This window comes from Globicephala melas, chromosome 3, assembly GCF_963455315.2.
Source record: "Globicephala melas chromosome 3, mGloMel1.2, whole genome shotgun sequence".
In the NCBI taxonomy this organism is placed as follows: domain Eukaryota; kingdom Metazoa; phylum Chordata; class Mammalia; order Artiodactyla; family Delphinidae; genus Globicephala; species Globicephala melas.
In genome coordinates, this window is record NC_083316.1 from 161,197,036 (window position 1) to 161,221,086 (window position 24,051).

Consider the following 24,051-nt stretch of genomic DNA (forward strand, 5'->3'; position numbering starts at 1 on the left):
GGAAAATGAGGTGAAAATCAGTTAGGAGTAGATTCTGTATTTAATGAAAGTAGCCTACCTGTACACTGCCTAGTTTTCTGAGTAGAGTTGGGAACTTAGAGTGCTGAGAGGAGGATTCCAAGGGTTAAACAAATATCACGTACTGATTTTGGGAGATATTTCTACAAAGGAACCATAATTGCATTGAATAAATTGGAGAGTAAATTATGCCCTTTCCTGCTCTCCTCCCCCTCTCTGCTCCGTGTCGGTGAAAACAGTCAAGCCATCAGCCACAGATTGATTTAATTTCACCACTGGGTGAGGTCTGTGAAAGAGCAAGAGAGCCTCACCAATGGTCCTGTCATCCCAGGATATAGCGGGTTTACCCAAAGCTGCGCCCAATCTGAGGACCTGTGTTAGAGGTTTCACTATGTCTGGGGTGTGGTGAGAAAAACCACTTTTCAAAAAACTGCTTTTGTCTTTCCTAGTCACTGCCTAGGCATTTTACAGTATGATAACCCTGCTCACACCCAGAATCTGGACACTTAGATAAAGACTTGAGTTTGGGATTCCACTCTTAGTTCCTGCTAAGGTTTTCTCAGGACATTTATTAAAATAACCACTTAGGGGAACTTCCCTGGCGGTCCAGTGGCTGAGACTCCGTGCTTCCAATGCAGGGGGCGCAGGTTCCATTCCTGGTTGTGAAAGTAAGATCCCACGTGCTGCCAGGCGTGGCCAAAAACAAGCAAACGACAACAAAAACAAACAATAAAACCACTTAAGAGTTATGCTTGTGAAAAGTTAGTGACCTTTGCACTGTGGATGAAGACTGTTATCTGCCGTATCAGTAAACAAAGGATGTTGGGGCCATCTAGCCAGCAAGTGCTGCTGCCACCCCCAAGGGTGCTCCCTGAGGGGATTCAGGATGGAGAAGAGCAGGATACTGGTCCTAGATAGTAAGGACCATCAAGGATAGTAAGTTAAGGTGCATATCAAAGGAACGATTTCAGTGAGCCCAGATTATTGCATCTTCCTGTACATGGAAAAGTGCTAAATTCGTTAACCTGAGATATCTGGTTTTCTTTAATTAACCAGACTACCTGATTTTCATGTTCCAACTACCTGGTTTTTATTGTAAAAATTCCTATGTATTCTGTCTCCTCCCTAACCTCTTCAGAGCCGTCCCTCAGAGTTATCTGAGAGGCTGTCTCCAGGGCTTGAGTCCTCAGAAGTTCTGCCAAATAAAACATATTTCTCGGGCTTCCCTGGTGGTGCAGTGGTTAAGAATCCGCCTGCCAATGCAGGGGACATAGGTTCGAACACTGGTCTGGGAAGATCCCACATGCCACGGAGCAACTAAGCCCGTTCGCCACAACTACGGAGCCTGTGCTCTAGAGCCCGCAAGCCACAACTACTGAAGCCCATGCGCCTAGAGCCCATGCTCCACAACAAGAGAAGCCACCACAATGAGAAGCCCACGTACTGCAACGAAGAGTAACCCCCACTCGCCACAACTAGAGAAAGCCTGTGCGCAGCAACGAAGACCCAACGCAGCCAAAAATATAATTAATTAATTAATTAAAAAAACATATTTGTCAACTTTTAGGTTGTGCACTGTTTTTTTACTTGACAGCGCCATCCGTCTTATAATTGGTAGGTGCCTACTCTCTCTCCTGCTTGCTCCTGACCTGGGACTGAGGACTGCCCTTTTCCCAGGGTCATTGTAACCGCCCCCCTCAGCCCCCAACTTCTGGGATGTGTAAGTAATAGATCTCCTGGCTGTACTTGCTTTCTCTGGGTTTATTGAAACTGCACCTTCAATCAAAACAACCCCATGGGTTTCACTTACCCAAAGTGGGAACTCATTTGCTGAGGGAGATACCTGCCCACCCCATGTGGATGGTTATGAGAATTTATAAAAGAGAACCTCACTAAAATGGAGTTGGGAGCCTATGATGGGGACCTGTAGCCCAGTACCTCTCCACATCAGTTGTAGGAGGAATTGTCATTTACACACCTCAACAGTAGAATCTTCATCAGGAAAGAGTCATCCTTTATAGGTCACAAAGAGAAGAATGTACATTGCATTTCCTACAAAAAATTGAGTTGCCCAGCAGCTCAGCCAATGAGAAACTGTCATCACCCTGAACTCTCACTTTTCTCCAGTGGACTTTCCATCAAAGCAACTTCTCCCGACTTCCCTGGTGGTCCAGTGGTTAAGACTCTGTGCTTCCAATGCAGGGGGTGCAGGTTTGATCCCTGGTCAGGGAACTGGGATCCTGCATGCTGTGCGGCACAGCCAAAAAAAAAAAAAAAAAAGCTCCTCCCACCTTCCTCCTTTATCTCAATAAAACAACATTCCTCTCCTTTCTTTGTTGGTCTTGACTATGGCTTTTGTTATAGCTTGCTTGTCCAGAGTCACAATCCTTTGCTGTTTCTGCATAAACTCATTTTTACTGGTAAAATAACTTCTATTTTTAAGGTCAAGAACAGGATGTACCCGTTATTCAGCAGGTCATAATCTGCATATTCTTAATTCAATACACCAGCTCTGGCTTCTCAGTACAGTGGGAACGGGCTGCATTAAAATAATCCAGGCAGTCACTGAACAAATAAATAGGCACATAACCATAATAATCCCCAGAAGGAATGGGTCCAGAACCCAGAGTTGCTGCAATATATTACCTAAAATGTCTAGTTTACAACAAAATATGAGACATGCAAAGAAATAGGAAGGTAGGAACCAGATGGTGGGAATAAAGAGCAATTGAAAAATGACCCAACTCTTACAAGGAGACCCCAGTAAAACCAGGTGATGTCTCAGCAAAAAACAGGGAGGCCAGAGGCAGGGGGAAACATTCAAAGCGCACTAGGAAAAAAACCTGTCAACCAACAATCCTATATTCACCAAAACTGCCTTCTGAAAAAAATGAAGGCTGCCCTTCATTTTTCAGATCAACAAAAGCTCAAAGAATATATTGACTGTCAATTGCCCCACAGGAATTACTGGAGGAGTTCTTCAGGCTGTAAGCAAGGGACTCCAGAAGGTAATTCATATCAACATAAAGAAACAAAAACACTCATACAGGTAATTCTGTAACCAGAAAAGGCAGAATCAATACATATTTTCTCTTTTCTTCTTTCAACTGATGTCAAAGGAACTGTATAAATCCTATGTATGTAATGTGTTACTGGACTGTGTGTAGTAACACACAGTCTAGTAACTGTAATGGTAACAGTCTAATGCGCAACATACAGAGAATATCTGTGTAGTGAGTGCATTTGCCATTAAAGAGCACAAAGGTGGGAGTAAAGCTGTACTGGGCTAAGGAGATGACTACAGATGGTAGATAAGTGTAAGAAAATACTTTGGGGGTTATTTCATAAGTTGACGTAATCTGCATAACAATAGTAACACAAAAATGGCAAAAGGGAATAGAGCTTTATATGAGTAACGTTTCCATGTATCACTGGAATTAAGCTAGTATAAATCTGAGTCTCATTTTAGTAATTTAATACATCTATGTTAAAACGGCAACCTCTGAAATGTTTTTAAATATATAATGGAGAAGTCATTTGAAAATGAAAGTGTTACACTTGAAAATATTCACTTAATGCAAAAGAAACTTGTAAAGGAGGACTAAGAACTAAAAACAACATGAGAATTGTAGAAAACAAAAAGTAAAATGGCAGGTATAATTGCAACTATGTCAAAAATACTAAATGTGAATGGATTACATGATCCAAACAGGAGGAAGAGATTGTCGCCCCAGATTAAACAAACAAACGATGATCTAAATTTATATTCTGTGTAGAGGTGATCTCAGAGAGACAACAGCAAGTGGTCTTGAAGCTAGGTTTTAGTTCCCTGCCCAGGAATTGAACCTGGGTAGCCTGGATGAAAAACCAGGAATCCTAGCTGCTAGACCACCAGGCTAGAAGCAAAGTTCCCCTGGCTCTTGCCCCATTTGAAAAATGGATTTCTCAAAGAGGCAAAAACTGTAAAAACAGGTACAGAGTTTATTATCAGAGACACAGCATATCATGTGGGAGAGCACACAGAGAAACAGTTTGTTTAAGACAGAAGCAAGGCAGAAATACACACCTGGAGAGAAGGGTGTGGGGTCCTCCCTAATGAGGAGCACAGTAAAGAGGTGGTTACATCATTTATACAGGGCAGTTCTTCTGGATCTTTGTTTACGTTTGGCCAGTTATCTCATTTGTTTTCCACACTTGACCTGTCCTAGAGCTCTCCCCAATATGCATGTGCAACTTTTTGCCAAAATGGATTCCAACACAGAGGACTTCAGGAGTATGTCCACACTTTTTGTGGGGTGGTGCCCCCTCCCTTTTTGACCTCCAAGGAGCCTTCCTGCACATGTGCAGATAGGGAGGTTTCCTTGACCTCAGGATTGATAGATGTGGTCCTCTTATCTCGTTACTCCAGCAGAGCTCAGCTCCTGCCATTAACTTTGTCCTTGGTGTGTCTAAGGAAAACAAAGCTCCAATCTACTCTGCTTGACACATTCCCAGCTGCTCAGCCCAGGGACCCAACTACCTTCTACCTGAGAGGAAGCACACGTTAGATGCAAAGATACCAACAGATTGAAAGTGAAAGCGTATGATAGGTACACCAACATGAAAACTGGAGAGATTATATAAATACCAGGCAAAATAGACTAGAAAACAAAACATATTAGTAGAGAATTAGCAGATGCAAACTATTATATATAGAATGGATAAACAATAAGGTCCTACTGTATAGCACAGGGAACTAGATTCAATATCGTGTGATAAATCATAAAGGAAAAGAATATAAAAAAGAATGTATATGTATAACTGAATCACTTTGCTGTACAGCAGAAACCAACACAACAGTGTAAATCAGCTATATTTCAATAATAAGTTTAAAAAATACATATTAGTAAAAAGAAAAAAACAACGGAAAAAGAAAAAAAACCCAGAAAATCAGAATAGAACTATAAAAAGTGAAGTGGTTGAGTTAGTAAACAAAATCCACCCGTAAAATAAACCTAGACTCTACCTTTGCATAGATGGCTTCTACACAAAGTTCTCCAAAAATTTTAAAGAAGATTTGTTACTGAATTAGACTGGAGACTCCCCTCCTGGCCCCTAGCTGAACCAAAGACCCCCTGGCTGGGTCAGGGAGTTCTTTCCTGCTCAGGTTTGAGCTGCCAATAAGGAAACTGAGTTTGGTGCAAGGACGACAGGCTTTTCTTCAATGGCCAGAGAAAGAGAAGGGGAGCTAATGCTCCAAAGACACCTTCTCTCTGATTACAAGCAGGGATAAGATTTTTATAGAAAATGGTGAAGGAGGTTACAGGGGACGAGTGTCTTTTGTCATCCTGACTCATGGAAATGGATGGAGGTTTCCTGGAATGCAATTCAGTTCTCTTTTCTGCTGCTGTGTGGTGGCCCTTCTGGGTCTGGGTCAGAAGCAGGTAGAACCAATATGGCAGGGGGGTGAGGGGTGGAGATTTTATTATTACGATGAGATGGCAATCGGCTGTAGAGTGACCTTTGTCCCACTTTTGAAGTTCAGTCAGATTATCCTGGATTCTTATGGTTAAGCCCTCTTTTTGCTGTCATGTAAACACAACTAGTAGATACAGTTAGTTCTGGTTTTCTGCAAGTTTGCCAGGAGGGAGGTTTTTATTAGAATGGGAGGGTGGGGAGGTTGGCTTCCTTGCCTCCTTGCCTAAGACAGGTATACTTGTTTATAGAGACAATTTAGGCATGGTGGGTTAGGGACCGTCGGGTTTCTCCCCTGGGTGACAGGTTTATTACTGATTTTCACAAAGTCTTGTAAATAATAGAATGAAGACAATACTTCACACTCATTTTGTGAGGCCAGAACTACTCTAATACCAAAGCCAACACGTGAAGTACCAAAAAAAAAAAAAAAAAAAGACACACCTATTTCTTTTGTGAATATGGATGGAAAAACACCCAACAAATACTAACAAACTCAATACAGCCACAGATAAAAAGAATTATACATCATGACCAAGTGGGATTTGTTCCTGGGATGAAAGTTTGGATTAACATCTCAAAATCATTAATGTAATGAGTGAGGTCAATAGATGCAAGGTCTTCTAAATAGATTCAAAGAAATAATTGACAAAAGAAATAATACCCCTTCATGATTAAAACACTCAACAAAAATAGGAGGGCTTCCCTGGTGGCGCAGTGGTTAAGAATCTGCCTGCCAACGCAGGGGACACATGTTCGAGCCCTGGTCCGGGAAGATCCCACATGCTGCAGAGCAGCTAAGCCCGTGCACCACAACTACTGAGCCTGTGCTCTAAAGCCTGCGAGCCACAACTACTGAGCCCACATACCATAACTACTGAAGCCCGGGTGCCTAGAGCCCGTGCTCCACAACAAGAGAAGCCACGGCAATGAGAAGCCGGTGCACTGCAACGAAGAGTAGCCCCTGCTCACGGCAACTGGAGAAAGCCCTCGCACAGCAATGAAGACCCAACACGGCCAAAAATAAAAAAATAAATAAAATAGAAGGAAATGTCCTAACCTCATATTGAGCATCTATGGAAAACCCACAGCTAATATTATATTTAATGGTGAAACAGTGAATGCTTATCCCCAGCCATAACTAACAAAAGATGTCTACTCTTGTCACTTCTGTTTGACAGTTTATTGGAGATTTTAGCCAAGAACTCATTAGGCAAGAAAAGGATTAAAATGCGTGCATATTGGTTAGGAAGATGTAAAACTGTCTCTACTTCCAGTCAGGTATCTTATATATAATAAACTCTAGGGTCTGCTAAAAAAAACTATAGGAACTAGTAATTGAATTTAACAAGGTTGTATGATACAAGATCAAAATAAAAACAACTGCATTTTTATACAGTTGCAATGAACATTCTGATAATGAAATTCAGAAAAGAAATGTATTTACAATAGAATCAAAGGCAATAAAACAGAATAAATATAACAAAGGAAGTATAAAACAAATACTCCGAAAACTACAAACATGTTTGAAAGAAATTAATTAATGTATAAACAAATGGGAAAACATCCCAGTTTCATGGATCAGAAGACTTAACATTGTTGAAATGGCCCTTCTCTGCAAAATGATCTAAGATTCAATAATCATAATCTGAACAGTAATTTGATTGGCAATCTCTTTCATAAATTTATAGGGAATTGTAAGGAAACCAGAATAGCCACACCATTCTTGAAAAAGAAAAAAAAATTGTAGGATTAACATTTCTTGATTTCAAAACTTTGTACTAAACAAAGGTAATCAAGATGTGGTAGTAACAGAAGGATAGACAATTTTGTTAGTCAATGATACTGCAAGAAAGCTGTGGGGGAAGAGTTTCCAGATGAATCCCAAGTTTACAGGATGATTTATTGTTTTTCTTGTAACAGAAATAATAGGAATCAATTGCCTTAGGGATGTCATAGTCGTTTACATTTCAAAGTTCACTAGGGTTTGAAGCAAAAACTGATGTAAAATAAATTTCCTTTCAGTGTAAATGCAGACATGAGAACTTAATGAACACATCTCACACCCTATGGTTAGACTGAGCAGAGTCCTTGCACCCACCTAGGACTGCGGGCTTCAAATTTCTCACCAGGGCCAAGTGTTCTGGGATTCTTTACCTTAAGTACCAAAAGAGTGGGGGCGGAAAAGGGATGAGGGAAATCTCAGTGCTCGTGAAGATCAAAGACTAAAATGGACCAGCCTCTGTTACAGACAGTGAGGTCACACTTAAGTGTGTTTCTTATGAAAAGAACTGTGTCAGGAACGAGTGAGATGTGACCAAAGGACCCCCATCTTTCTTCCCGCGTTGGAATTTTGCTGAGCTCTCTAAATAAAATGGCTGAATAATTGCTGAGTTGCCAAATAATGATGATGATAACTGGACTTATTCTGGACTAAAGAAAACATACCTTTCCCTAGAAACGGATGAGATGTGTTCCGTAACCCAATGGTATGTATAGACGAATTTTACCCTCCAATCCAAATTCTTGGTAAAGAAGTTTTTAAGCCTGAATGAACAACCACCTTTTTCCTAGAAAAACTTTTACCCATTTTCCTCGGGTCGGACGCCATTCTGGGTCTCTCCAGAATCTGTGACCCCTTGAATTGCAATTCTAAGATCCCTCAATAGACTGCCATTTTGCCTCTTTATAATTGGTGGTCCTTATGGTTGACATTCTAAATAAGGGTCATAGTTCCATGAGTGGTTCGCCGCAGCCTTACGCCAAGCTCTTGACCTGCAGAGGACAGATGGCCCATTTGTTACAAGCAGACCTGGCCTGGGCCATCCTCTTGCTCTGTATTTCTCCAACCTGAGACTGAATCGGGAATTCCCGGCGCACATCTGAGCCCACACTTTCACAAAAAGCTGGGTGAAAACACCATAGGCAGCCTCAGGCCAGGAAAACTTTCTGTTTAAATGCAAATGGAGCTGGCTGGTGAGGTTACCACCTAGAGGAGACGATGTTTGGGCGGAGCCCAGCCCTCCTGCTCTGCAGTCACTCAGGCACGAAGTGGCGGGACTTTCGAACTGTCCAATCAGGGGGGCCGCTGGTGGAGGTGGGCGGGGCGACGCACAGCACCCGCAAGAAAGTCGCCACGGACTCCGATGTCCCAGGGACGATATCTGGCGTTCCCCGCCCTTAATGGTCCCAGTCGTTTCTGCGGTGGTCGTGGGAGGCGTCGGAGGGACTCGGGGAGACCCAGAAAAGCTGGATATGGTGAGTGTGCCTCCCCGGCGTGTGGAGACGGAGCGGAGAAATTGGTAGGAACCGGCGGGAACAGGCCGAGGCGGTACCCGGGCCTCCCTGCGTTCAACTCCGGAGTCTGCGAACCCGTGTCCACTTGGACAGCCACTGGGACCTCATTCCCTCCGGCTCGCAGCGTGGGGGCGGGGCCTGCAGTCGGGACCCCGGGCGTCCTGTCCCGTCACTGCGCGCCACGACTTCGGCCCCGCCTCCTAGCCTCTCTGGGCAGCTCCGCGCCCGCAGCCCGCGTCTTCCCCAGGGTGTGCAGTGACCACGAGGAGGATCATCAGGGAACAATACTGACTCGGTCCCCGGGGTACCTGTGTATGAGGAGCTGTGTGGTCCCTCCTTTCTCCCCAGGGCGGGACCCGTTTTCTCCTGAGTTTTCCAAATGGTTGGGGAGCAGGGTCTCAAATCCACGACCCTGTCCCTCTAGCCTAGCGCTTCCTAGAGTGGCAATAAATGCCTCAATTTCCAGATTCCTTCCCGAATTCTAAAACTCCAGCTTCTCCTCTTCGATTCACAGCATCATTATCAACTATTTGTCTTTCGTGGTGCATTTCAAGCAGACCCAATTTTTTTTTGTTTTAATTTTTTCCCCCACAGAGTCATGGATGACTCCTTTTTATAGATTTATATTCGTTGTGGATATTTGACATGAGAGGACAGCCATGAATAACTACGTGGAACTACTGTTTGAATCCTCATGCCTCTCCCTCAGGATCTTTCCTGGGCACAGACATCCTATCCGAAATCCTGCCAGTGGTGGTCCTCTTTGGAAGATTTCCTGGTTGATCTGTCAGCCTTGCCCCTCTCTGGCTTTGTCATAGGACATTTTTCTTCATCCTTTTAACATTCGTCTGTCTGTGTCTTTAGGTTTAAAGTGGATTTCTTGTGGACAACATACGATTAAGTGTGATTTTAAAAATCTGTCATTACTGTATTTGTCTTTCAGTTGTATTGGGACCTTGATTAAAGTGGTGGCTAATACAGTTGGATTAATACCTACCACACCTTTTATTGTTTTTATTTGTTACCCTTGTACTTTGTTTCTTTTTGTCTTCCCACTTTTTCTGCCGTCTCTGGCTTTAACTGAGCATTTTACCTGATTGTTTTTCTTAATCCTCTGTTAGTATATCAATTACACATATTTTTTCACTTTTTTAGTGCTTGCCCTTGAGTTTTCAGTATACATTTACAACTAAGCCACATTTGTCAAGTGCCACGATACCACTTCATTGGGCATGCAGGTACCTCATATGAAGTTATTCCCATTTCCCCCATCTCTGGTCCCTTGTCACATGGCTCTCATTTATTTCACTTATCCATAAGTTTATAATTGCCAAATACATTCTTGTTCATATTTGAAACAAAGTGGTTATCTGCCATATTAATTATAAGAATTACAGTAGATATTTTACCTTCATATATTGTTTTTCTAATCCTGCATCTTCATCATTTACATTCTTTCTGATGAGTTTCTGAATGTTTCTTTCAAAGTAGGTCTATTAAGACAAAGTCTCAATTTTTTTCTGAGAAAGTCTTTATTCCTCCTTTATTCTTGGAAGATAATTTCGCTTGACACAAAATTCTAGGAGAGTTGTTTTTTGTTTCAAAACGTTAAATATTTCACTCCACTCTTGTTTCTTGCGTGGTTTCTGAAAAGAAGTCTGATTTAATTCTAATCTTTGTTTCTGTATAACTAAGGTGTTTTCCCCTCTGGCTTCTTTCCATATATATTCACGTTGTCTTTGGTTTTTGTGTAGTTTGAATACGGGCTACTTGGTTGTGCATTTTTATTGTTTATGTGTTTAGTGTCCTCTGAGCTTCCTGGATCTACAGTGTGTCGTGTATCATTAACTTTAGGAAAATCTCAATGATTGTTACTACACTAATTTCTTCTGTTCTTTTCCTTTCGTAATCCCATGATGGTTATAAATCTTCTATTTAAGACAGTTTATGTTAGGGTTCATAGATATTGTTCTGTCTTTTTTGTGTTTCCATTAAACTCTGCTGAAATAGAATTTTTTGACAGGCCGTGGTAAGAACAGAATATTTGGGGAATATTTATAATGTTGTATTTATTTTCTCTTTCCCAATTTTAAAGATCGTGGGTTGCCCTGTGACCTAAATGCTGTGAAGAAACTAAGAAGAGAAGTTTATTTCAAGTTATTTTGCTTTTTTCTTGCGAGGTTGGGAATGATAGCTTCTAAGTTATTAAATGCTAGAGCCGGAAGTAGAAGCTTCTGACTCCAATTTTTTTTTAAAGAAGATGTTGGGGGTAGGAGTTTATTAATTAATTAATTTATTTTTGTCTGTGTTGGGCCTTCGTTTCTGTGCGAGGGCTTTCTCTAATTGTGGCAAGTGGGGACCACTCTTCATCGCGGTGCACGGGCCTCTCACTGTCGCGACCTCTCCTCTCCTCTGGAGCACAGGCTCCAGACGCGCAGGCTCAGTAGTTGTGGCTCACGGCCCTAGTTGCTCCGCGGCATGTGGGATCCTCCCAGACCAGGGCTCGAACCCGTGTCCCCTGCATTAGCAGGCAGATTCTCAACCACTGTGCCACCAAGGAAGCCCTGACTCCAATTTTTTGACAGTTGGCTGTGGACAGCTTTAGAGCCTCATCCCTCCTTCTTCCCCTTGTGACCCACATGTATCCAAGGCAGTGAGAAAGGCTTTGCTCCTACCTTTGGCTTAGGAAAAGATTGAATCCACACATGCTCTGCCCTTGTGTATAAAGTCTCACTTTATCCCACCACAAAACCAAAATAAAAAAGTCCACACACGTTTCCTTGCTCTCTCAAGCTATTTCACGCCTGCTTGAGAGGCCTGCCTTACACTCGCCAGAGACCTCAATTATGGAGGAATATACCCTTTTATAGCCTACTGGCAGTGTGTGCTGTCTTCAGCTAAGGGATTCTTATGCTTAGGGGTTAAACTGCATGCTCCTTTTCTTCCTAGAGGAGCTTGACAATGGCAGAGGAAGGAAGGACACCTCTACAGTGGCTGGTCACAGAGGACTTCCTTCTGATTAGAGGATGGTGATTTTATGTTCTTTGGGAGGAAAACACTGTGAACAGATTTATTTATTTTATAATCATGGGAATATCCACCATGAAAACATCATGGACTTCAGTGAGCTCCCTTACAATCTGCAGCTCTTAAATTTTTTTTTTCAATTTATAAATTCCTTATACTATATGCAAATCCTTGTTGTTTATCTATTTAATATGTAGTAAACTGCATGTGTTAATCCCATACTCCCCATTTATCCCTTTTCCCCCCTTCCCTTTTGGTAACCATAAGTTTGTTTTCTATGTCTGTGAGCCTGTCTGTTTTGTAAATAAGTTCATTTGTACTCTTTTTTAGATTCCACATATAGGAGATATCATATATTTGTCTATCAATGTCTGATTTACTTAGTCTAATAATCCCTAGGTCCATCCATGTTGCTGCAAATGGCATTATTTGCTTCTTTTTTATGGCCAAGTAATAATACATTGCATATATAAACCACATCTTTGGAATCCGTTCATTTGTTGATGGACACATAGGTTGTTTCCATGTCTTGGCTATTGTAAATTGTGCCGCTGTGAACATTGGGATGCATGTATCTTTTCAAATTAGAGCTTTCCTCTTTTCTTGATAAAAGCCCAGGAGTGGGATTGCTGGATCATATGGTAACTCTTTTTAGTTTTTTAAGGAACCTGCATAGTGTACCAATTTACATTCCTACAAACAGTGTAGGAGGGTTCCCTTTTCTCCACATCTTTTCCAGCATTTATTATTTGTAGACTGATGATGCCCATTCTGACTGGTGTGAGGTGTTACCTCAATGTAGTTTTGATTTGCATTTCACTAATAATTTGTGATGTTGAGCATCTTTTCATGTGCCTATTGGTCATCTGTGTGTCTTCTTTGGAGGAATGTCTATTTAGGTCCCTTTTTAAAAAATAATTAATTAATTAATTAATTTATGGCTGCGTTGGGTCTTCGTTGCTGTGCGTGGGCTTTTTTCTAGTTGCGGTGAGTGGGGGCTACTCTTCATTGCAGAGTGCGGGCTTATTGCGGTGGCTTCTCTTTGTTGCAGAGCACGGGCTCTACGTGCATGGGCTTCAGTAGTTGTGGCACACGGGCTCAGTAATTGTGGCTTGCCGGCTCTAGAGCGCAGGCTCAGTAGTTGTGGCCCACAGACTTAATTGCTCCATGGCATGTGGGATCTTCCTGGACCAGGGCTCGAACCTGTGTCCCCTGCATTGTCAGGCAGATTCTTAACCATTGCACCACCAGGGAAGCCCTGTTTGTATATTTTAGAAATTAAGCCCTTGTCACTCACATCCTTTGCAAATATTTTCTCCCAGTCCATAGGTTGTCATCTTGTTTTGTGTATGGTTTCCTTTGCTGTGCAAAAGCTCATAAGTTTGATTAGGTCCCATTTGTTTATTTTTGCTTTTATTTCTATTGCCTCGGTAGGTTGACCTGAGAAAACACTGCTACAATTTATGCAAAAGAATGTTTTGCCTATATTTTCTTCTAGGGGTTTTACGGTATTAGGTGTTATATTTAAGTCTTTAAGCCATTTTGAGTTTATTTTTGTGTATAGTATGTGGGAATGTTCTAACTTCATTGATTTACATGCGGCTGTCCTGTTTTCCCAACACCACTTGCTGAGGAGAATATCTTTTCTCCATTGTTTATTCTTGCCTCCTTTGTCAAAGATTAATTGATCATAGGTGTGTGGGTTTATTTCTGGGCTCTCTATTCTGTTGCATTGATCTCTATGTCTGTTTTTGTTCAGTACCACACTGTTTTAATTACTGTAGCTTTGTAGTATTGTCCGAAGGCTGGGAGGGTTATTCCTCCAACTTTGTTCTTTTTCCTCAGAATTGCTTTGACAATTCTGGGTCTTTTACAGTTCCATATAAATTTTAGGATTATTTGTTCTAGTTCTTTGAAAAATGTCATGAGTAATTTGATGGGGATTGCATTAAATCTGTAGATTGCTTTGGGTAGTGTGGCCATTTTAACAATATAATTCTTTCAATCCTAGAACATAGAATATCTTTCCATTTCCTTGAATCATCTTTGGTTTCCTTTATCAATATTTTATAGTTCTCAGCATACAAGTCTTTCACCTCCTTGGTTAGGCATATTGCTAGGTATTTCATTTTTTGATGTGATTTTATTTTATTTTTTTAAATTAATTAATTAATTAATTTTTGGCTGCATTGGGTCTTTGTTGCTGTGCATGGGCTTTCTCTAGTTGCGGTGAGCAGGGGCTACTCTTCGTTGCAGTGCATGGACTTCTCATTGCGGTGGCTTCTCTTGTTGCGGAGCACAGGCTCTAGGCAAGCGGGCTTCAGTATTTGTGGCAAGCGGGCTTCAGTAGTTGTGGCTTGTAGGCTCTAGAGTGCAGATTTAGTAGTTCTGGTGCACGGACTTAGTTGCTCTGTGGCATGTGAGGTCTTCCCAGGCCAGGGATCGAACCCGTGTCCCCTGCATTGGCAGGTAGATTCTTAACCACAGCACCACCAAGGAAGTCCTGATGTAATTTTTTTTTAATAAATTTATTTATTTATTATTTATTTATTTTTGGCTGCATTGGGTCTTCATTGCTGCGCAGGATTTCTCTAGTTGTGGCGAGTGAGGGCTACTCTTCGTTGCAATGCGTGGGCTTCTCATTGCGGTGGCTTCTCTTGTTGTGGAGCCCAGACTCTATGCACGTGGGCTTTAGTAGTTGTGGCATGTGGGCTCAGTAGTTGTGGCTTGCAGGCTCTAGAGTGCAGACTCAGTAGCTGTGGCACACAGGCTTAGTTGCTCTGCAGCATGTGGGATTTTCCTGGACCAGAGTTTGAACATGTGTGCCCTGCGTTGGCAGACGGATTCTTAACCACTGCACCACCAGGGAAGTCCCTGATGTGATTTTAAATGGGATTGTCTTTTTACTTTCTCTTTTTTATATTTCTTTTTTGGTGTAAAGAAATGCAACAGATTTCTGTATGTTTATCTCATATTCTGCTGCCTTGCTGAATTCATTTGTCAGTTCTAGTAGTTTTTTTGTGGAGTCTTTAGGGTTTTTATATAGAGTATCATGTCATCTTCATATAATGACAATTTTACCTTTTCCCTTCTGATTTGGATTTCATTTCTTTTTCTTCTGTGATTCCTGTGGCTAGGACTTCCAATACTCTGTTGAGTAGAAGTAGTGGAAGTGGGCATCCTTGTCTCATTCCAGAATTTACTGGGAATGCTTTCAGCTTTTCACCATTGAGTGTTATGTTGGCTGTGGGTTTGCCAAAAATGGCTTTTATTATGTTGAGATATGTCCTTTCTATAGCCACTTTGGTGAGAGTTTTTATCATGAATGTGTGTTAAATTTTATCAGATACTTTGTCTTCACCTGTTGAGATGATCATGTGGTTTTTGTCTTTTCTTTTGTTGATGTCATGTATCACATTGATTGATTTGTGTGTGTTGAACCATCCTTGTGAGCCTGGGATGAATCCAACTTGATCATGTTGTATGGTCCTTTTTGTGTATAGTTGGATTTGATTTGATCACATTTTGTTGAGAATTTTTGCATCTGTATTCATCAAAGGTATTGGCCAGTAATTTTCTTGTTTATGTAGTGTCTTTGGTTTTGGCATCAGGGTGACGGTTGCTTCATAGAATGACTTTGGGAGTGTACCCGCCTCTTCAGTCTTTTGGAATAGTTTGATAAGGATCAGTATAAGTTCTTCTTTGTATGTTTGGTAGAATTCCCCAGGGAAGCTCTTTGGTCCTGGACTTCTGTTTGCAGGGAGTTTTTTGTTTCTGTTTTTATATTGCAGCTTCAATTTTTTAAACTTAAATTAATTTATTTATTTTTGGCCGCACCACATGGCTCGTGGGATCTTAGTTGAACCCAGGCCACAGCAGTGAAAGTGTTGAGCCCTAACCACTGGACCACCAGGGGATTCGCACAGTTTCCATTTAACTCCTAGTGCTTGGTCTGTTCAAATTATCTCTTTCTTCTTGACTCAATTTGGGTAGGCTGTATATTTCTAGGAACTTGTACATTTCTTCTAGGTTGTCCATTTTGTGGGCATATACTTGTTTATAGTATTCTCTTATGATTTTTTTGTATTGCTGTGGTATTGGTTGTTGTTTTTCCCCTTTCATTTCTCATTTTGTTTCTTTGGGTCCTCTCTCTTTTCTTTTTGGTGAGCTTGGCTAGAGGTTTGTTGACTTTTTTTTTTTATCTTTTCAAAAAACCAGGTCTCAGTTTTATTGATCTTTTCTATTTTTTTAAAAAATCTCTATTTACTTCCTCTCTGATCTTTATTATTTTCCTTTTTCTGTGACTTTAAGTTTTGTTTGTTCTTTTTCTAATCTTTGTAATGGTAGTTTAGGTTATTTATTGGGGATTTGTTGTTTTTATTTAAAGAAGCCCTGTATCACTATGAAATTCCCTCACAGAACTTGCTTTTGCTGCATCTCATAGATTATGTACGGCTGTGTTTTCATTTTCATTTTTCTTGAGGTATTCTTTAATTTCCTCTTGGATTTCATTGTTGACCCATTGGTTTTTTTAGGGACATGTTGTTACATGTCTCCATGTAATCATTTTTTTCTCGTTTTTCTTTCTGTGCTTCATTTTTGGTTTCATGCTGTTGTGGTCAGAAAAGATGCTTGAAATAATTTCTGTCCTCTTAAATTTGTTGAGCCTTGTTTTTTGTTCTACTATGTGGTTTATCCTAGAGAATGTTCCATGTGCGCTTGAAAAGAATGTGTATTCTGGTTTCTTTGGATGTAGTGTCCTATATATAGCTATTAAGTCTAACTATTGTGTCATTCAGAATCTCTGTTGCCTTACTGATTTTCTGTCTGGAAGATCTGTCCATTGATGCCGCTGGGGTGTTAAACTCTCCTACTATTACTGTATTCCCATCAATTTCTCCTTTTATGTCTCCTCATATTTGTTTTATGTATTTAGATGCTCCTATATTGGGTGCATGTATGTTAATGAGTGCAATACCCTCTTCTTGTATTGATCCTTTTATCATTATCTAGTGTCCTTTGTCTTTCTTTATTGCCTTTGTTTTAAAGTCTATTTTGTCTGATCTGAGTATTGCTACCCCTACTTTCTTGTAATTTCCATTTGTATGAAATATCTTTTTCCATTCCCTTACTTTCAATGTTTATGTTTCTTTTGCCATAAATCGGGTCTCTTGTAGGCAGCATATTGAAAGTTCTTGTTTTATTGTCCAATTTACCACTCTGTCTTTTGATCGGAGCATTTATTCCATTGACACATGAGGTAGTTATTGATAAGTATGTATTTATTGACATTTAAAACCTTGTTTTCCAGTTGATTTTATATTTCTTATTTGTTCCTTTCTTCTTTTTGTTTTTCCCTTTGTAGTTTGATGGTTTTCTTTGTATTATGCTTGAGTTTCTTTCATTTTGGGTTTTGTGAATCTATTGTATGTTTTTGGTTTGTGGTTAGCCTGATTTTCAAGTTTGTTAACCTTTATGTACTTGCTTTAGACTGGTAGTCATATAAGCTCAAACAAATTGTAAAAGATCTACATTCTTACTCCCCTCCCACACATTTTGTGATTTTGATGTCTTATTTTACATCTTCATGTTTATCACCCTTTTGCTGTTCCTTATAGTTATAATTGCTTTCACAGTATTCTTTTGATTCTTTTTTAATCTATGTACTGGTTTATTTAAGTGATCTTCAGTCTTCTTATATATTTACCTTTACTATTTTGATTTTCCCATTCATATAGATTCTTGCTTTTCCATTTAGAGGGGACCTTTCTATATTTCTTGTAAGATAGGCTTAGTACTGCTGTATTCTTTTAGTTTTTGCTTTTCTGAGAAATTCTATATCTCTCCTTCTAGTTTAAATGATAATCTTGCTGGGTGGAGTATCCTAGGTTGCAGGTTTTTCCCTTTCAGGACTTTTAGTGTATCTTGCCCCTCCTTCTGCCCTGCAAAGCTTCTGTAGAGAAATCAGCTGATAGCCTTATGTGGATTCCCTTGTGATTGACTCTTTGGTTTTCTCTTGTTGCCTTTAGAATCCTCTCTTTATCTTTACTTCTTCCCATTTTAATTATGATATATCTTAGAGCAGGTCTGTTTGGGTTCATCTTGTTTGGAACCCTCTGTGCTTCCTGTACCTGGATCTCTGTTTCCTTCTTTAGGTTTCGGATGTTTTCAGCCATAATTTATTCAATACTTTTTCAATCCCCTTTTCTCTTTCTTCTCCTTCTTGGATTCTATTATGCGTAAATTGGCATGCTTTATATTGTTCCATACATCTGATATGTTACTTTCATATTTTTCACTTGTTTTTCTGTCTGCTGTTCTGATTGGGTGATTTCCATTATTCTTTCTTCCAGGTCACTTGTTCATTGTTCTGCATTATTAAGTTTGCTATTTATTATGTTTAACTCAGTATTCATATTGGCAATGGAGTTGTCTAATGTTGATTGGCTCATCTTCATAGTTTCCAGTTCCTTGTTGCAGTGATCCACATTTTTATTGGTAGCCTTTCTTAATACCTTCAGCATTTTTATTACCTCCTTTTTGAACTTGGGGTTTGGTAGACTGGAGAGGTCTGTTTCATTGTTTGTTCTTTAAGGGGATTTCTCTTGTTCTTTTAATTGGGAGTAGTTCCTCTGCTATTTCATTTTTCTTATATTTCTCTGACTCTGTCAGTTTAGGAGAAACAGTTATCTACTGTGGTTGTTGTTGTTGGAATAGAAGCTCCTAGATCCGGAGCTCTCTAGTTGTTGGAATAGAAGCTCCTAGATCCGGTTCTAAGCTGTGGTGTGAGGTAGGTGACACTGGAGGCCTCCCACTGGGAGAGGAGCTGCTTCATCTTCAGACCCAGGAGATGTCTGTGGGGTGTGTGATTCTGTGATGCTACTTGCCACCTGGTGTGCGTACCCACAAAGATCACTGCTACTGGCACTGCCCTTGATGGCCACCTTCCCTTGGGGGCTCTGGTAATCAGGTTAGAGATTCCTTAGGCGTGTATGTGTGCCCACAGGGCCACCAGTGTTTAAACCCACAGAGTCATGTCCCCTTGAGCCAGCAGATAGTTGGCTCAGGTGGCTCTCAGGCAAGCACAAGCAGTCCCGGTCCCAAAATCTGTTGGAACAAGAACCCACTGGAGCTGCATCCCAGCACCCGCAGTAGGACTGCCTGCAATGGGCTCAGATTTCAGCCCTGCCTCTGCTTGTGCAGGCCCACAAAGATCAAAGAACCCACTGCAGCTAGATCCCTCCTATGAGCATGCTGACAATGAGGCTGCTGTGGCAGACCTGTACCCCTCCTGCCCGTGTTGACAATGGGGCTCCTATGGCAGACCTACTCTCCGTCCTGCTCATGCCCTCAGTTGCGACCCAGGCCACAGTCCAGGCCCTGTGGGCTGTCTCTGTGCAGGCAAACTGAGTTCTCTCCCTGGGTCTGTCCGTTGAAGCCACGTTTCTGCACCCAGTCATTGCACACACCAGCAGGCACATGTCTTGGGCTGAGAAGTGTGGGCATGTTACCAGGACCTTCAGTTCGGATCTCTCTCTACCCTGCCAGGCTACAGGCCAGCTGCCACACTCTCCTTTTCAGCCTTTGAAGCTCCCTATCTATCCTGGTGGACCTCCCAGCTGGTGAAGAAGGTTCCCTGGCTTAGGGGACCTTTCCTTTTTTACAGCTCCCTCCCAGGGGCACAGGTCTCATCTCAGTTCCTCTTCTCTCTTCTCCCTTCATCCTACCCAGTTATGTGGGGATCTTTCTTGCAGCTTTGGTTATATGAGATCTTCTGCAAGCTTTAAATAGGTATTCTAAAAAATTTGTTCCACATGTAGATGTACTGGCGGGAGGAGGTGAGTTCCATGTCCCTCCACTCCTCCATCTTGTTCTCCTCTCCTTAAATTGTTTTTTAATGTCAGCAGGGATGAGGATCGACTGTCATGGTGTGCCACATGGGCTCTTCTGACATTATTATCTCAGTGTGTATGCCTGTGTGTTCCCAGAATTGGCAGGAAGCTGCCCTGAGGTGCAGGAGTGTAGGGATTTTGTGGTTTAAGTTGTCATGCCTTCTTTGTCATGTCTGAATTCTGTTCCAAATAACTTTCTAGTCCATTAAATTGGACAGAGAGACAAAGGAGGTACTGAATCTGTAATACATATGACACAGGGCAAAAGCAGTGCTTCTCCCCAAGAATATTTTCATTCAGCCAGTTGTATCTTGTCACTTTTAATGTCCTAGAGGACTGTAGGATCTGTAACTAGCTGGACCTTTTTAAATGTTACATGCCAGAGGCCTCCTGGACTCTCATGCCTGGTAATGGGAAGAGAAGAAAAAGCTTGTAGTTATTCAAGCTGGTTCAAGTGGTTTATGCATTGAAACCTCACACAGATTTGACCCCTTGTCTCTTGGAGTGCTGGAATTGGTGGGTAATAAGGAAGGAAATGAAATAATTTTTCTCATGAGGAATTGATGGTCTTAAAATGATAATATTGGTTTCATTTGTATAGCATTTCTGTCATTTCCCAGTATTCTCTGAGCCCTGCCATTAGAGAGAAATAAAATGTAATGTGATCACAGTAAAAATGTGTAAATAATTTTCATGTCTTTATGGTACTGATAAATTAATGAGGAAGAAGGTATGGACAGAGGGTGAGTAAATGTTTGTAAAGGACAGAATCATACATAACCTTCCCATAAATGGAATATAGGTGTCCAGTGCTGTCACTCATCCTACTGTACACATACTTGGGATGTTTTAGGACTCAGTGACCTGTGAGGATGTGGCTGTGAACTTCACCCTGGAGGAGTGGGCTCTACTGAATCCTACACAGAAGAAACTCTACAGAGATGTGATGCAGGAAACCTTTAGGAATCTGGCCTCAGTAGGTAAGGATGGGGACTTTCCATCAATTACTCAGGTAGAGATCAAATGCTTCTTGCTCATTGATGTTCTAAGTTGTGTAATGTGAGAAGGGAGGATGTTGGTATATAAACCAGGCATGGTCACAGCTAACAATGTACATAGAGTCAAATAATATTTCTTTAATTTCCAATCTTTGGAATCATTTTACTGGGTCTGCATTTTAGGAACAAAATGGGATGATGATGACATTGAAGAGCAGTACAAAAACCAGGGGGGAAAACCAAGGTAAGTCACACTGACAATAGAAAGCTTTGACTCGCGTGAGAATCCTGGTATATTACGAAATTTTAAAAATGTGCAAACGAAACAAATAGCCCTTTCTTCTAATTTAATTATTCTTAGAAAGTTTCTTTCAAAAATATTTTCTTAAATGTTATATAAATGTCCAGTATTTGCAAAATAATTCACTTGCAAGCAATATTAATAAACCCTGTATTTGAATATTACTTTTCAATAGAAAGGGTGCAGTCCATTGCGGAGCATTCAGTATATTCAATTCCTAACAATTCACACAAATTAGAAAACCACACTATTCCTATCAATTGTAATAAATGCAATACATATAAAATGATTAATAAATCATTAATAATGTGCTTCTCACATTTTCAGAAATCATACGGTAGTGAGATTCTCTGAGCGTAAAGACCGTAATCCATGTGGAGGAAATTTCAGCCTTATTCCACCTCTTGATCAGAACAAGAAAACTCCTGGATTAAAACCATGTGAATGCAGTGTATGTGGACAAGTCTTCATGCATCATTCATCTCTTAATAGGCACATGAAATGTCACATTGAACACAAACCTCAAGATTTTAAAAAATATGATCAGGGACTGTATAATACATATAAATGTAAGGAATGTGGGAAAGTTTACAAATATTACAGTTCCTTACAGAGGCACAAAAGAACTCACACAGGAGAGAAACTGTATGAATTCCAGCAATGTGGAAAAAGTTTCAGTAATCATCAAGGTTTCCAAACACATGAAAGAATTCACTCTGGAGAGAAGGCCTATGAATGTAAGCAATGGGGTAAAGGTTTACGTTCTCAAAAAGGTTTCCAAAAACATGGAAGAGATCACACTGGAGAAAAACCCTGTGAATGTAAGGCATGTGAGGAAGCATTGATTAACCCCAGTTCTCTTCAAATACATGAAAGGAGTCACAGTGGAGAGAAACCATATGTGTGTAAAACGTGTTGTAAAGCATTTAGTATTCCCAGATACCTTCGAGAACATGAAAGAACCCATACTGGAGAAAAACCCTATGAATGTAAAATATGTGGGAAATCCTTTGCTTCCACTTACGTTCAAGTGCATGAAAGAGCTCACACTGGACAGAAACCCTATCAATGTCAGGAATGTGGGAAAGCCTTCGTTTGTCCCTCAGGCATTCGAAGGCACATGAGACTGCACACTGGCGAGAAATATAAATGTGAAGAATGTGGGAAAGCATTCAATAATCCCAGTTCTCTTCACATACACAAAAGGACTCACACTGGAGAGAAACCATATATGTGTAAAACATGTTCTAAAGCATTTAGTATTCCCAGATATCTTCGAAAACATGAGAAAACCCATACTGGAGAAAAACCCTATGAATGTAAAATATGTGGGAAAACCTTCAGTTCCACCTATGTTCAAGTGCATGAAAGAATTCACACTGGAGAGAGACCCTATAAATGTAAGGAATGTGGGAAAGCCTACATATCTCTCTCAGGCATTCAAAGACACATGAGCCTGCACACTGGAGAGAAACCATATAAATGTGTAGAATGTGGGAAAGCATTTATTATTCCCAGTTTTCTTCAAACACATGAAAGGACTCACACTGGTGAGAAACCGTGTGTGTGTAAAATATGTTCTAAAGCATTTCGTTTTTCCAGTTCTCTTCAAAAACATGAAAGAACTCATACTAGAAAAACCCTATGACTGTAAAATATGTGGGAAAACTTCGCTTCCACTAATGTTCAAGTGCATGAAAGAACTCACCCTGGAGAGAAGCCTTATGAACGTAGGAATGTGGGAAAGCCTACATTTCTGTCTTAGGCATTCAGAGACGCATGCATACTACAGAGAAACCATGTAAATATGAAGAATATGGGAAAACCTTTTCTGATCTCTCTACTTTGCAAAAGCATGAAAGGGTTCACTAGATAAAAAATATAGTTTTTAAAGAGCCTAGGAAAGACTTCAGTGGGCCCACATACTTATATGTGAAAACTCCCATGAGAAACAAATATAAATGTCAGTAACATGAGGTAACTTGTTGGAAAGTAATCCAAGAATAATGTTTCAGAAAATTTTCAATATAAAAGACTTGTTATAAAAATTTATGAATATATGTGTTTACTAAGGATCTTTATGAACGTGCCTTTCTTGATGTTGGATTTGTACAAGTTACCCTCAGAAATGAATATTTAGGTGAGGTAATTCTGGAAGTCATCTTTTAATAATAATTCATAAGGTTACAAGGTAGTGATTTTTCCTTTAATCAGGTAATGATATTTTCTTTTTCCATTTTTAAGTCTGTTGGACCTATGGGTGATTAAAGTGTAGTTTGTTTTTTTTTTTAACATCTTTATTGGAGTATAATTGCTTTACAATGGTGTGTTAGTTTCCGCTTTATAACAAAGTGAATCAGCTATACGTATACATATACCCCATAAGGTGTAGTTCTAATAGACAATTAGGCTTGGTATTTGTTGAGATTTTCCTACTGGCCTTGGGTGGCAGTTCTTGGATATCCTTAATCTGTTATATATACTGTACCTTTCTTACAGGAAGATCTTTTCTGGGTGGTGGTGAGTATAGGAGCCTTTTTCCATTTTCCATACTGTTAAACACTTGGAATAATTTTTTCTGTATGGCAAGGTTGTCAAAGGGTGTACATTCACGTAAATTATGTTTTTCCATTTGCTTCTTCATTCCTTCTGACTGGTATTTGGTGAATAGACTTTGAAGAAGAGAGACTTGTGATAGGATAAAAAAATCTAGAGTTGGAGATATCCTGCCTGTGAGTAATATTAGGACCTAGATTTTCCACAATCTATCCCCTTTGTGGTTCAATGTTAGAATTAACCAATAGCATCACCTGTGTACAATTTAAAGGCAGATGAGAAGAAGGCATACTTCAGATTTTGGAGCCACCACGCTGGGAGAGAGACAGATACCTAGGAGGTTTGAGGACACCACCTTTCATCCTATTTTCCAGATTCTGTGCCTTTGTATTCAAGAGTATCCTCAAAACCACCAACAACTGTTTGATTTCTATTATCAGAAGTGTAGTTTTCCTCTGATGTCTTCACAATTCTACATCAAAATCTGTTATAGTTTGAATTTTTCTGT

General features: G+C 40.4%; 1 protein-coding gene across 1 annotated transcript; it reads left to right on the top strand.

The window, feature by feature from the left end:
- The first annotated feature begins 8,608 nt into the window (after window positions 1-8,608).
- Window positions 8,609-22,993, top strand: LOC115865314 (zinc finger protein 791-like). Its single transcript, XM_070045308.1, is given in 7 exon segments — window positions 8,609-8,730; window positions 20,542-20,668; window positions 20,870-20,930; window positions 21,315-22,619; window positions 22,621-22,652; window positions 22,655-22,717; window positions 22,720-22,993. Coding segments are annotated over 7 exon segments (1,803 nt in total). The 5' UTR covers window positions 8,609-8,655; the 3' UTR covers window positions 22,860-22,993.
- The last annotated feature ends 1,058 nt before the right edge of the window (window positions 22,994-24,051 follow it).